The sequence below is a fragment of the Drosophila rhopaloa genome, unplaced genomic scaffold (assembly GCF_018152115.1).
Source record: "Drosophila rhopaloa isolate 14029-0021.01 unplaced genomic scaffold, ASM1815211v1 contig_2, whole genome shotgun sequence".
NCBI lineage: Eukaryota > Metazoa > Arthropoda > Insecta > Diptera > Drosophilidae > Drosophila > Drosophila rhopaloa.
Window position 1 is genome coordinate 10,111,040 of NW_025335083.1, and position 15,046 is coordinate 10,126,085.

Consider the following 15,046-nt stretch of genomic DNA (forward strand, 5'->3'; position numbering starts at 1 on the left):
ATGGTTGTAAGGGGCTTGTAGCCCCCTAATGGGAAATGCTTGACTTGAATATTTTAATTTGAGTTTTTTTAATGGCAGTGTTCCCTGTCAAGCGGGAAAATAAATCATATGTGGAAGTGAGAAAGGGTTGCAGGTGTTGCAGCTACTTTTGATTTAATTATGGGTTCTATTTTATAAAGAGAAATTGATAGAAATAAAGGAGTAATTTATTTTAATAAATTTAGTTTATTAAATTTGTTTTGTACTATTTAACTTATTTATAAATATTTCTAGCCTTAAATAAAATATGGTTAGCTGCAGGTTTATTTAATAATCCGCTTAAAAATAAATCAAAAGCCTTAAAGTCATAAGAACTTTACCCATTCAAAGATATCATTTCGCTGACTAATGGCTAACATTCCGAAGTTCTATGCTTGCAATAAAACTTTAATGGGTACAATTTGTGGCACTCCCAATAAAATGTGGAAAATCTTCGTTTTTAAAAGCATGACCACATCTTTATCTACCCCATCAAAAAATATGATAAAACGCAAACCCATGCGGGAAATGCTCATTCATTCAGCTATGTACACTATAAAAAATTCTTAAGTTCGTAAACAAATTGTATAACTAATTTCAATTAAATAATTTTTAAATTAGTAAGCTTTTGAGTAAAAGAAAATTATTTAAAGCAAGAAATAACATTTAATCATAGAAATTTATTAGGAAACTATTAAAAAATATGTAAGAATATGAAAATTGGGTTTGAAGTCAAGTAAATGAAAGCTTTTGACTTAAGTGTAGTTAGAGCCCCCCACACAAAATCATAGCGGACCCCCTCGGTCCCCATTACCATGCCTAATGGTCTCGCTTTAATGTGTTTCTCTTAAATAATGCATAATATTTACCTTTGCCTTGGCCCACCTTTGCTCACCCCATCTCTTTGTATTTTCGCAGGACCTTCCCCTGGGGCTGCGTGGGTGGTTTGCTGAAGCGCCTGGTGCCCGATGCCTCCCCCCACGGCCTGCCCAGCTCCATAGCCGCCCCCGTACCGCTCAACTCCAACTCGAAGTCGGCCGCCCACATCGCCGCTCTGGATGCTGAGCTAAGTAGCGTTACCCTGCCGGCGAAGCCACCCTCGATGCTCATCCAAAGGACACCGTCGCTGGGGGAGCGTGTCCTTTGAGCGCCCAACAAACGCCACACCACCCACTCCTGTTCTTATTTCCACATTATACTTTTTTTTCCAACGATGTGTGCATTTTATGAGCGTGGAGTTACGAGCATGTGTAATTGAATTTCGTGTTTTTGGCATTTTTCGCTGCGAGGAACCATTTACTAAATCTAAGCTACAAATCTAGTGATATTACATTTAGTTAAAGTAGAATGAAGGGGAAAGCGTTTAGCCTTAATTAATCGAATTGTATTTTTGTAATGCCTCTTAAGTGTACGTTTTTATGTTAAGGTAATGTTTTGCATTTCCGATTTGCCAGTAGTCATCACTTATTTTTAACAGCCTGTTTTATATAAACCAAGTCTTAAGCCATTATTTTTCTACTTATACGAATGCAATCAAAACTTTTGCTCAACGGAATTGTCCAATTCGAAACTAAACACTAACTTTGTTAAAAATCTACTTTTTTTAGCTATAACAAATTCATAGATAATTTAGCTTAGATCTTATATACGAATTATTATAAAAACCATTTAATTTTTGTAATAAAAAATGTATGTTATAAATATATTATATAAAAACAATTGAACTTAAAAAAGTGTTTTTTGTTCTTCAAAGCTTTACAGTGGACTTAAAACCATACATTTGATGAATACTTATAACAAATTCTTAGGATTAATACTTTGGTCTTTACAGAAGTACTGAAATATAAGAAATTAATACGAATTTCTTTAAAATCACTGAACTTGTATCAACTAGCAAATGGATTCTCATCGTACTTGACACTTAGTGCCTTGGGCACTTCGTACCTTCCCACAGGATCCCTGTAAATTGGATTCTCTTGTCGCACACAAGTCTTCTGCTCCTCTAAAAATTTCGCATACTCCATCGCATCCTTTCTTCGAATGCACCACAAAATCAAGAAAATAAGTAGTAATCCAATCAAAAGGGTAAAGCCCGATATAAATCCAAAAAGGGCCACATAATCCAGGGGCTCGCAGTTAACTGCTTGGATGGTCAAAAAATTGGAATGGTCGATAACCTGGTAGACAAAGAAGCTGTCACATTGGATGCCATGTTTGTTCACAATTCGCACCAAACAATGGTCCTTCTCGGGATCCAATTCGTGGACAAACGAGTAGGTGAAGTGCTCTTGCCTATCCAAACTAGTGCATACTTCACTCAAATTTTCACAAGCACCCATTCCTTGTTTTTGTTCAATTAAGCAGGTAACACAGGGCTCATAGAACTGACATAGTTTGTTATCCTTTTCCAGATCGATTTCGCAGAATTTTCCGAAAAATGGCTCCTCACACTGGCACTCTCCGCAGTCACAAGCTCCACGCTGCGAACAAATTTCGCCTGTGGGTGCTAGACAGGCATCCGTATCCTCGGCGCAATTGCATCTAGTTCCCGACCATCCGTATTTGCAAACACACTGGCCACAAAAGCAATCTGCACGCGACTCATCGCAATCGATGCACTCACGACACTCACAAAAAGGACCCGTAAATCCAGGATCACACAGGCAACTTCCGCAATCACAGTCCCCGTGATTGGAGCAAACCAAGGGGGAGGTGGTTTTATCCTGCAATGGTTGTCGGCATTTCTGGAGCAGAGCTTCATTACTGGTGACATTTGTGGCATCCGTGGGACAGGTGCAAAAGGTGCCGGTCCATCCCTTATCGCAGTTGCACATTCCGCAATACATATAGCCCTGGTTCTCGCACCGGAAGCGCCCTTCTTCGTTTTCCGGATCCGGAGTTTCCTGGCAAGGACAAGGTCGCTGCAGCTCCACATCCAGGTCCATATACTCGCTCAAAGAGGTCTCCTCTACGCGGATCTTGTGGGTCTACAAAAAAATATGAAAATAATATCATAAAAATATAACTGATAAAATATATAAATCAATTTATACTAATTTATCTTTACTTTGTGTTCAATATCTTAAGTAATTTAAAAATCAAATTAATATCACACATATAGTTCTTTTATTATCTTACTCACATAAATTTTATTGTCTGGATACTTCTTGAGTGTGACATCCACATAGAAATCAATCTCTTTGCCCAGGCTGACATTATTGCAGAAATTCCGTTTTCTTAAATTGGGAAACTGTCCACCACAATCCGTATAGTAAACCATATCAATAAAGTCCGGACTGTTATCGGCGAACTGAGTGCGCTGGATTAACCTCTCGTAACTAAAAAATAAAGACAAAATATATATTGGTAGATATCGGATTATATGCAAAATCATATTTGAAACAGAGCATAATTCGATTTAAGCAGATTATGATTTGTTTAGAATATTGTTTAGTATATTAGGTCTCTCTAACGCACCTCTTATTAATCAGTTCCAAGATATTAGAAGAATCTGCACTTAGTATGTCCACATAACTGATTTCCTTCATCAAGGCACTGAGTTCCCTATAGCTGCTTACCACTTCCTTTGTGACAGCAAATATCACACTGATTTTGCGGCGAAGTAACTCCCGATAGATCTCTTCCAGCGAGGGATAATCGTACTCCAAGGAACCGGTATACTCACCTGCATTATTCAGATGGCACTGCTTATCATTGCGCTGGGTAATACCAGCTAAGAGTCCATCCCCCGCTATATGCATAAAACCATCGGTTACCAGGATGACAACCTTTCTGGCTTGCTGCTTCCAACCGATTTCTTTGGGACACCCTATCACCTGCATCAGAGCATCCAATCCTCCTTCGAGATTATCCAAATTTCCCGTGATCTTACTGTTAGCCACTGCCGAGGTAAAAGCGGGAATATGATCGGTTAAGGATAAGTGATGTCTATATCCATAGGTGGGTTCACATGTATCCCGCTCTGGAGCACAGGGATTTTCCCTATTTTGCGGTAGAATCATAGGTAGAGTTGGCTTATCCGCAAATGAACCAAATCCCAGCCGATAGTTGCCCGTTAAATTTTTAAGGGTCTGGCTGAGCTGCGCTCCCAGCTCCACTAGGGTCTCCTTGTCGTCCCTCATTGTCCAGGTGAGGTCCATCAACACGTACAAGTCGAGTGGATTATTGCGTGCTGTTCTATAGCTCAGTTTGATGCGTTGCGTGTTTCCTGTGGGACACAAAAAGGGGGTAAAAGTTATAGATCGGTTTACTATGCACCCGTTAAAGGCAACCTGGTTTATGAGCTGTTTTATGGGCTGACACATCTACATAAAGAGAAACCAGTCTGGTCTAGATTCCGCACCCATTTAATTTGTACAGTGAATGAAAAATACTGTCAATAATAAAGATTGATAGGGAATCATATTTATAACAAACAATCTATTTTTATAACAATCTCCGAATAAGAAATCAACATAATCAGCATCCTTAAGTTAATATCATTATATCCAAAAAGGATTAAGTTATTAGGTGTAACTATAATAAATTGTATTGCATTAAAATTGAATGAATTAGGTGAGTATTGATAGGATATTTCTTATCCTCGATCTTTTAAAGATATTTTTCTCAGTGAGTGGTAACCATTCATTAAAACTTGAGCCAGTTCACACCCAGACTAAATGTTTGGGTTCCTTGTAATCCTTAAGTGTGTAATTTATCCAGGTTTTTTACACCACTTTTTCGACCTTAATTAGTGGCTTTTCAGTAGTTCTTAAGCGGACTGCGATCGTCTCTTAAGCGATGTAAATGGTTATGAAATTGGTTAACAAGCTGTTTGAGTTGGCAAATTATTGACAGACATAAAAATGTGGATTGATTAAGGCTGAACTCAACACCACTTCAATTGAGATATATTTATCTTTATTATGATGAAGAACATATTAAGGTCCCAGTAAAGTGATTTCTCATTTCTTCATACTAGGATCATGTCAATCAATTAAAATAGTCAGTAATGAGAAACCTATTTTAAAACATTACCTCCGAGCTCTATGTGTTTAATAATTATATAACAAAAATTTGTACAACAAAAATTACAAAATGGTAAGTAAAATAAATAATTACAACATTTTTATGATTCATATTTGAACGTCGAGAACCTAAATTTAATAATCAACGTATATAAAGTAGGTTCAATGAACCAATAGACAGAGAAGGAGGGATGGAAAGGGATGTGTATAGAGGTATTCCCACGCCAAATACAATAGCAAGAGCAAGATGATGTGACAACCACAAAATGCTGATAAGCGAGGCGTGGACACAAAACAAAATGTTTGAAAATGATGTGGAACAAATCAGCAAAGCAAATACGAAGTAGGGAAAGAGAAACACTGACACACTTGATAAAGAAATAAATATAAGGTGAGAAATGGAGGGGGCTAGCCATGTGGTGACACACATTTGATAAGATAACTGAATAAAATAATGAACAAAACACACCTTTGACCAACTTGAGGTATGCCCTTTGCGGTGTAACCTGGACCGCCTGACCGCTAGTTTCATAGTCCTTCAGAGGTTTATCCTGGAGGAGATCTAAAACCGGCTGATTCTCGTATATATCCGTCTCACTGCAGTTGTACTGAAGAAGTAGCGAGCGAGAGAGGCAGCGATAGCCTATTTGATATTCCTGAAAGAGGGTCAGAGTTCAGATTAATCATTATTGTGGTCACAAGGATCATCGCAGTTTTGCCTGACGTTACAGAATTCATCAACTTATATATTTTTTTTAAATAAACCGGAATAGAAGGGAATTATGAATTTGAACTGCAGAAATAAATATTTTGATTTTGGAATATACAATTTGTTGTATCCAACTGATCATTGTTTAACATCTTTAGTCTACTTCTTGAAATATACCTTTTTAAGCTGGCAACCCTAACAAGGATCTTTTTTGGTTTATTAATGTCATCTCGCTCACACTCACCTTGTCTGTACACCAGGCGCATTCCAGGTGAGCGGATAAACACCTCTCACAGCTGTCCGCGTGCTTGCATTGATCATCTGCGGGAGAAAGATGGCGAATTAGATAGCATTATGTAACGTTGATGGGTTACAAACCAATAGAATCAGCTTCCGAATGAGAGATCCCCACAATTAGAAAGAGCAAGCAAATCCATAAAAACACTTGTTTGCCCAGTGACGTCATTTCCTTACTATTTGAACGTAATTTCCAATTTTTCCGATAACGCTTCTAATTTATATTTATTTTCTCTATGGAAGCATCCAACCGTTCGGCTTTGAAAGTCCAGCGCAACTAATATTTGTTCAGTACGAAAATCGTTGATTTGCTCCGCTCGTTTTACTTCTATATGTGTTATCTTATCGGGTGAGCATGGTAAAAAATGTGGGAAGTTGTTGGACAAATATTTTGATAGAAAAAATGGCACTATCAAAGAGAGGCATACGAGTTATTATTAAGCGAGAGAGTGATAATAAATAAAAACAAATCACTTTCACTTGTTGACTTAGTCTTTCATCTTTACACTTTTTGTTTTTGAAAACTTTATTACTGGTGATCATTTTTGGACATATTTAACTGTTTGCAGTTGAGTTATAAAATTTTCATAAAAATGCTCAAAATTTAATTTTTTTGATTTGATAATAAGTTTTTTACAGAAGCGCAAGAATAAATGATTTAATACTACCCAGAATGGACTAAAAATGAAGTTTTTGTTAATTTTTTTAAAAATATTTTAAGTTGTAACGGATTTGAATGTTTGTCGAGTACTACATTCAACACTTTATGTAGGCTTCACTTTGCTTTTTAATATTTTAGAAGATGATAATTTGTTAGTTTTATTAGTTGGCTATCCAAAAACATAGGAACGTACCAAACGTTACAAAATTAACGAAATTCTAAGTTTTGTAACAATCAGAGATTGTCAGTCACCGAAAATACTAAAAATAAACGCGAGCGTTTAAAGTACCCGGTCTTTATTGCATGGTAGGTTCTCAAGCGCATAAAGCTTTAATATATTATAATATATATCTATATTTCTTCAGACCTGTAAAAATGTAAAAACTTAATATGTTTATCGCTTTAATAATTCTTAAATCTTTGTGCTCATGTGTCCCCCATAAGCTGGGTATAAAATACTAGACAGGGAAACCCGTCGGGTGAAAACAGCCTTGCGATATGACAATACAAAAATTTAACGAAAGTTATTATCAATCATAATGCTAAAAAATGTGTTTAAGTTATCAACTAAGAATAAATAAGTTATTTTTTGGTTTTTACACGCGAATTTCGAGGGTGGCTTATATCCGATTGGTAACACTGAGCAGTTCACTGCCAGCAAAACTTGTTCTCTTGCACTCTCGCCGGATGGTATATTTAGCCAAAACAAGCTACAGTCACACTAATCAGTCTCTGACTCTCTCCCCCGCTCCACCATTACTGCTCTCCGCGCTCTTCATTGTTGTTCTCTTTTTCAATCGGAACGGTTCAACTTTTGGAGCGGATCGCGAAGTTTCGCTTTTTTGTGTTTTTAGCGGAAAATCGGATGAAAAACTCCAAATGTTTACCAAATGAGCGGCGACAATTACGCGACCAATTGACGAGATCGTGTGTGTTTTTCCCAATTAAACGGTGAGTGTGCGACAGAGAGATAAAATATGCAGTCAAATCCAAGTGCGGCAAAAAAAATCAAAAGGTGAAAAAGTCATTAATAAAAAAAGAAAAGCAAAATAGAATTGCTCCGTGGAATACAAAAAAATACATACATATATACAAGGAGACGACGCGCAGCGAAAAAGGAATTTTTTGTGTACTACGGCGGCGCTTTGTTGTTGTTGCTGGCGTCGTGCATTTGCTTTTGTTTTGTGTACGTTGTTGTTGTTGCGTTTGCCATCGCTCTGTGTTTTTGTGATTTGAAAAATACGAAAAGAAAGCAGGAAAACTTAGGAGAGAAAAAAACGAAACAAATCGAAACAAAATAAGAAAATTGCCCATTTTCGTTTTTCCTGGCTGAGGAAAGTGAAAAGTTTAATTTACTAAACAAAGCGGCAAAACAGTGTGCGTGTGTGGGTGGCTGTGCCTATGTGTGTGTATGTGCGTGTGTCTCTCTAGTTTTTGCAATTTCTACTTCACACGCTCTTTCGTGTTGGATTATTGGATTATACCGCCAATAACGGCACACGCACAGCAACAACAGCCAAAAAAAAACAACAAAATGCTATAAAGGAGAGCAGACGACGCTGGGATTAATCATTAATGTCCTGAAAGATAAAGAACGGGAGTCTAGAAGAAGAAGCAGCGGCAGACGAACAAGAAGAAGACGGCAAATGGTAAGTCAAAGCTTGAGTTTTCCAAAAAAAAATTTTTTTTATTTATTCTTTATAATATAATTTTGGCAAGTTCAATAATTAAATTTAACCTAGCTAAAACTGCGCTTTGAACAACAACATTTTGTTGTCATGATAATAATACAATTTTAAAATGTAAAAATATAATTAATTCAAGATGTGTTTAAAAGAATATTGGCAGCAACATTTGCCTGCATTATTTTTTAATAGCGCTTTATAATTCCCAATTATCCAAAATTGAAGTAAATATCATTTTGAATTATAACGGCACAAGACAGTATTCCTAGACACTGAATATGCAATTTTTCTGATTTTTTTAGCGTACTTTAAAGGCTAAATTATAAGTTAAAACATAACATAAATTAAGTATGGGCAATTTCTTAACGAAATGGCCAAATTCTATAACTCATAATTATTGCAACTTGAATTGAACAGAGTTGTTTCTCATCAATTCGTTTGCTTCACTTGGCCGGGCGCTCATTTTCCAATGAAAATTTATTCTAATGACGCTTTTCGCGATCCTAATCTGCTGCACATAAATTTCTTTGGCAACTTTGGGTGATTTATTGCCTGTCGATTGTCGTCGTAGTCGCAGGCGCTGCTTTTTGGCCAGTCCCAGAGACTCGCAGCGATTCGATCCGAAAAGCGGACCAGAGAGCCCCGTCCAGAGTGTACAAGACCAGACGGGCCAGGACAGGACAGACTGGTGCCAGCTAATGTACGCGTCTCCCAGATGCCGCGGATTAGATAAAAATTCTCAATTTATGCGTTGCGCCAGTTGCCAATTGCAGTCCACCTCCTTAGGCCTCCTCCTCCTCCTTCATCTCCTCCTGCGAGAAGCATAAAAAAAACTTGTCGCGCCTACTAAAATCTTCGCCCCAGGCCCTGAGATGCCTTTATTCCAGTCTTTTCCGCAGTCTATCATTTGAAATCATGTCCCGGCGATAAGAAATTATAGTGGCCCGGTCATAATTTACGTGATTTGCCTGCCTAATGTCCTGCCGCATGACACAAGGACAAAGCGGGAGCCATAAAAATAGAGGAAGAATTCACATTTGGAAGCTGCTCTAAATGAGAAAGAATTAGGCCAAGTAGTTTGACACAAAAAAAGATTTGTAGTTCAGCAGCAAAATACATTAAAGTTGTTAAGCTTGGAAACCTAGTTTAATAAAGTATTTTTATTGGTATATATAATTAAAGAGGAATAAAATATAACAATTTTCACAAGGTATAGAACAGGGGTTAAAAATTTGGTTTTATTATTCATAAAGAATTTTTTTTTAATTTGTAAGTATAAATCCCAAAGATTTCTTAATTCATTGAAACTAATTTAATATAAATAAAAATCTATTTATAAGGACATTCAACAAAGACGTTCTAAGCTTGTTTTCTTTACCAAAAAAGGAAGCTTATGAAAGGAAGCTCTTAAGATAAAAAAAATTCCTTGAATTGTTGCCAGTATATTTTTCAATATTTATGCACTCTGTTTTGTAAGTCCTTCCCATAGACAACACAGTGTGGATTATTTTCCAACCCCATAACCTATGTAGACCCATTATTTTCCCGTAGCCCCTGGCCAGTTTTTCCCCAGAGAATGGCACTCTAGGTACATGCATACTGGAAAATCCGTTTCGTTTTGACATTTATTGTTTTTAATAGTCTCGAGAGCTAGGAATTTTTATGACACATCCTCGAGCGATAAAAATCTTTACTGCCTGGGGTACATGCATATGGTTTATTCGTTCCTCTGTTCAATAGGAGCCAAAAGTAAATAAAGTAGGGGATAAAAAGAAAGAGAACTTTGGAATTAGCCGAGGCCACCTCATAAAGTGAAAAGTGTCATAAAAATTAGTCAAGAAATCACGCTGCCCACACCCCAATTTGTATTTTTTCGGACGACCGGTCGGTTCTTTCTTTTCTTTTGGACTCTTAACATTTCAGTTCCTTTCGGTTATTTGGTTGTTTGTTCTGACACATTTGTATGCTAATGAGAGAGCGGGATATGGGGGTTTGGTTTGGGTTAGGTGCTTCCGGCGGGAGTCTCTTGGTCTTTTTCTTCTGACTGGAATCTATCAGGTTTTTGACGAGGGTCTCGGCCGGGGAATCGCTTTCGGAGGATAATGCATGCAGCTCAGGTCTTGCATATCGAAGTGGCCGCTGATAAAGGATTTGGGAAGTAGTTTAAGCCATTCGGACCGGGTCATAAATTGAATTATAATTCAGGCATACGAAATTCTTTCTGTCTGAGAGCTTATGTCTAATGTTCTTCGGATTAAGGTCTTAGGGTTGAATTGTTTTTTTTCCTCATAGCGTATTTGTTGGGGCTTTAAGTACTGAATTTTTGTTGGGTGAATTAACTTGAGTTAGGAACGATAAAATGAAAACATAAAAATATGAATATTGAAGACTTTTTCCGGGAATGATTTTTAATATTTTTAGAATGTTAGGAATACTGCTTGCAATAAATTTAAATACTTTTCCAAACACTTTAGACCTCTTTCAATTTCCGATTGAATCCGTGATTTCCTATTTTTTGTGTATTTCTCTTAAATCGCTTTAGTTATCTATAAATAACATTTTGCTTGCCTTTCTTATCAACTTCCGCTACTTAATGTTTTCCCAACCAAATTGTATCTGAACTCTTAGTTTTCCCTCCCTCTCTTTCTCGCCCATCTTTCTCACTGTCGCCCTCTCTTTCTAGCAAATTGCTTTCTTTAGCTGTCTTATCCTAAAATGTGTGTGCGAGTTTGGGTGTGTAACAAAGATATCAATGGCAACGAAAAAAAAGAAATTAGGGAGTGGGCGGACAACCTTGAACCTTGAACCGAAGAAAAAAAAACAGGCAGAGCTCATTTCCGTTGCGGGTCAAACAAAGACAAATATAACGCGGCTAGAAGGAGATAAATGAAGATAATACCACAAATCTAAAATCCACAAATGCCACAAAAAGTCAATAAATGTGCGCCTTTGCTAAAAATTATCAACAGCTCGTTAGCAGCAACAAAGAAATGAACTGAGATGGATATAGAAAAGAGGATATAAAAACTGTAGAAAAGATGTAGGAAAGATAGAGACAGTAGCAAAAAAAACACAATCAAATGAGAGGAAAAACTAAAACAAACAAAAGACGCACGAAAATGAAAGAGAATTAAGTGAGGCCTGGCAAAAAATAAATGAGGAAAAAAGAAAGTTCCGCAATTCCTCTCGTTCTTGGTCATTTTTTTCCCAGCAATTATCCGCTGGTCAAACAAAAGTCATTAAATTGCGGAAATCGGGTCACCAAACCGACAACAAACCAAACTAAAAGAGGGGAAGTAAAACAGACAAACAGAAGCGAGAAACCCCGAAAAACAGTCGAAAAAGAACATAAGACTAAATTGTGAATTTATTTACATTTAATTGCATCTAAATTACAAAACAAAAGCGGTTTGGCAGCATTGTCTCAGAAATTATTTTTTAATGTTTGTCCTCCGCTTTCATTGTGATGATGTCCCTCTGATCCCCCCTCTTTTACTTTTCTTATTTGCCTCAGTGTCGAGATAATGATGATGATATGACTCATTAACCTCAACGCATGACCCAAGCAAATTAGAACTACAAGAAAACTCATTCCAGCCACAGAGACACAATTTCTTTACACTTCTCAGCCAAGGGAAAAAAGATAATTTAAGAATAGGTATTTTAATGTTTAGTTTTCATTAGAGTGGGAGAACTTTACGAACCTATTTAGACTTTAGATTCATGTGTAGCCACAAAAACTATTTTAATAAAAATAAAATAAAATACCAAAAAAAAACTGTAGTTAAGTGAGCATTTCTTATTAACGCAACTTTCATTTTTTGAATTAGTTGAATATTGAAAACTCATGCTAATAACAAATCATATTCTTTATGAACAAATATTTCTCATTACCAAAAGTGTACGTTATATCTTTTGCAGATTATACTTTTGTGATAATACTCTTTTGTTTAAAAATATTTGCCCTGCAGCTCAGTGTAATCTTTTTTGAAGCGCATATGAGCTATATAGATACATATTTCAGCTGTCTGTGCCAGCCCAGCCTGTTTGAGCTGTAAGTGTCTTTTGAGGCCGTGTTTTATTGCTGCTAAGTTCGCTTGTTGACTTTGGCTGAGTCATCATCTCGCGGTTCGTCGGTTTGGTTTGATGTTAGAAGTTCCCCATTCTGGGTTCCCCCGAATACCCCTGCCCTTTGGAAAAAAGCAGCACTTAGCTGACATATTTTCCTTTGTAAAAGTTAATGGTCTAGATAAAGTTCGGTCGGCTGACTGCGGTTTCTCGCTTAAAGTTTTCTAAACCGAGCATCGCATGCTTAGCATTTAAATGAGCTGAAAAACGAAGTTTTGCACTGAAGACTGGCGATGATTCAATTGGCCGTGCATTTGCTTGGTTTTTGCAATCTTTTGGATTGCAATTTGAACTTCGGAGACCACACCTTGGAACCGTTTCCAATTCCATTTCAATTCTTTGGGTTGGTATTGTGCTTGGAGTTCGGATTCGGGTTCGTCATGATTGCAATATCATCTGCAATCCGAAACGTCTCAATTCCCACGTTTTGTGTTCTTCAGAGTGCCCTGCTTGTGCAATTAGTTTGGAATTTCGAGTCATGCCTAATGAGCTGAGTGGGGTCAAGGGATTTAATTGCATCTTAAACGGTTCTCTCGACTTCAATTTTAATTCTGCCGCAGCTGCGAAGGCAAATGCAAATGCATTCGTCTAGTTCCTAACCTCGTCCGCCTCGTCTTTCTATTTGTGTTTTCCCTCGGAAAATGTGTGTGTGCTTTGTTTATTGTTCATTTGTTTATTTGTTTACATAGCAAACATAAACCAAACAAGCGCCGCCACTGCTGGTGGCGAAAAACTTTTAAGCCTGAATATGTTTACGAATTGCCAAAGAAGTTGAACCCTGCTGAGGAAAGTGTTGGTTAATTTTAATAAACGACGTGAAGCAGTTGCACGGTCTTTAATTGCTTAGAGAAGATATTGATAATTGTTTGGGAAGCCGCAAAATATAAGTACAAATTAAGTTGTTTATTTTTAACTATTTGCCTACTCCATATAAAATGCTGAAACTATATAAATCATTTTAACAAATTATTTTACCAAGGTTGCTTAATAATTTTGGATTATAAAAGTTTTCACAATCTGATTATAATGCACCTGTATTTTAACCATGTTTCGGAATTTGAAACCATTAAGTTTTTTTTTGAATTTCTTTAAGTGAGTGACAAATTGAAAAGTCGTCAACGTTTGGTTAATCTAAAAAAATGCCTTGAATTCTAAATAATTTTGTTTTAAAATGAAATAAATGAATATATTGAATAATTAATTTTATTTGGATTCTCCTATAAGTGCAGTAAAATATATAATTGTAAGAATAATAAATAAATTGAGACGCAACGCACGCCGAGCAATTAACTATTTTCACTAAGATAAACTATTTGCTCGACCATTTTCTCTGCTACAAAGACACATTTTTCGAATTGTTTTCGATTCCACAAATTTGTTTATTCTTGACTGCAATTGAAACCTTTGTGGAGGTTAATTTTCTTGAAGTTTCGTAGAAAAACAACTTCATTGTTTACTCGTATTTCTCTCAACTGGCCTTAGCCTGGATTCATTTGTGTTTACGTGCCACATTCGGTGCCTTTGTTTACTCGAACTTCAGCACCAGAACTCTCCTTAGAGCTCAAAACAATTCCAACTTCGTTTGGGGCTTTCTTTAAGGTCTCCTTTCGCCATTAATGGTTGGGTTGCTAGCCTGTGCTTTTCCAAATTATAATCCGCATTTATCGTTGCTGTTAGTGTTAATGCAGCTGCAGTAATTTTCTTCATTTTTTTCTTTTTTTTTTTTGTTTGGCCAGTAAAGCGCTTTAATTACTGCGGGAAAAGGGTTTCCATTCGTCAGGACGAGAGATTTTTCCTCCTGGCTGAATTTATGGGCATTAACTGGAAATGTGCAAAGTAAATCGTGTTAAAAAGAACTTATCATTTGCATTACGGCCTCCTTCCCCATTCGGTTATTATTATTTAATTGCTGGCGCTTTAATTATTGACCAGACACGAACCGAACAGCAATTTAACATTTCATTCGATAAAAAATAAATCAAAGTGGCAACCGCTGGCAAGAAAAGCAATTTCCGAATGAACCCATGGCAAATTACATGCCAAAAACACAAGACAAACGCTTCAACCGACTAAAACTAAAAGTTGCACCAGAAAAAAGGCGAAGAGAGAAAACTAAATGAAGCGCCTTTGACATAGAAAATGCAATTTGCTAAAAAATTTATCTGCATGGCGAGAGGGCTCAAATAAAAGTGAAATGCATGTGGGAGAAAGGCCAACAAAAAACCATACCTAGAAGAATACAAAATGGAATTACGAGCAGTTTTATTCTAGTTTATCACACGAATTGAGTTTGAAAATGCGTAGTCTGGCAAAGTGCCACAGGAAGAAGGGAAGAAAAAAAAGAAGAGCGGTGAAAATTGCAGGGGAGGGAAAAAAGGAAATGCCCTAAGATAGATGCATCAATTGGAAAGGCAGAAGAAATGGCACAAAAATCGACGACGATGTCGAGGACGTTGACAAGCGTAAAAGACACCCAGGCATAGACGACATGTGTGCGTGTGGAAATCCTTTAAAAAGGCAA

The 15,046-nt window shown here is 36.9% G+C and overlaps 3 protein-coding genes across 8 annotated transcripts in view; 2 read left to right on the top strand and 1 right to left on the bottom strand.

Annotated features, from left to right (window-relative positions):
* Nucleotides 1-1,742, top strand: part of LOC108048939 (estradiol 17-beta-dehydrogenase 11) — a 16,587-nt gene extending 14,845 nt beyond the window's left edge. The window contains exon 9 of the mRNA XM_017129949.2: nucleotides 937-1,742. Within this exon, the coding sequence (XP_016985438.1) occupies nucleotides 937-1,165 (229 nt within the window). The 3' untranslated portion in view covers nucleotides 1,166-1,742. The remainder of the gene's footprint in view (nucleotides 1-936) is intronic.
* Nucleotides 1,743-1,844: 102 nt separating this feature from the next.
* LOC108048736 (integrin beta-nu) lies at nucleotides 1,845-6,316 on the bottom strand. The gene is made up of 6 exons (XM_017129615.2): nucleotides 6,133-6,316; nucleotides 5,999-6,075; nucleotides 5,515-5,701; nucleotides 3,496-4,246; nucleotides 3,161-3,356; nucleotides 1,845-3,005 (listed from the first exon to the last, which is right to left on the bottom strand). The coding sequence occupies exons 1-6, from the start codon at nucleotides 6,218-6,220 to the stop codon at nucleotides 1,905-1,907; spliced, it is 2,400 nt and encodes a 799-aa protein (XP_016985104.1). The 5' UTR covers nucleotides 6,221-6,316; the 3' UTR covers nucleotides 1,845-1,904.
* Nucleotides 6,317-7,463: 1,147 nt separating this feature from the next.
* The window catches only part of LOC108048520 (WAS/WASL-interacting protein family member 1), a 77,044-nt gene continuing 69,461 nt past the window's right edge, over nucleotides 7,464-15,046 (top strand). For 5 of the 6 annotated variants that reach the window (XR_006417631.1, XM_044460227.1, XM_044460228.1 and 2 more), the window contains exon 1: nucleotides 7,547-8,361. Coding sequence is in view for 1 of the 6 variants with exons in the window: in XM_017129290.2 (XP_016984779.1) it covers nucleotides 7,578-7,663 (86 nt within the window). In the remaining 5 variants the exon portion in view is untranslated. Of the gene's footprint in view, nucleotides 8,362-15,046 lie in introns of all 6 variants that reach the window. The other variant, XM_017129290.2, reaches the window with a different exon arrangement.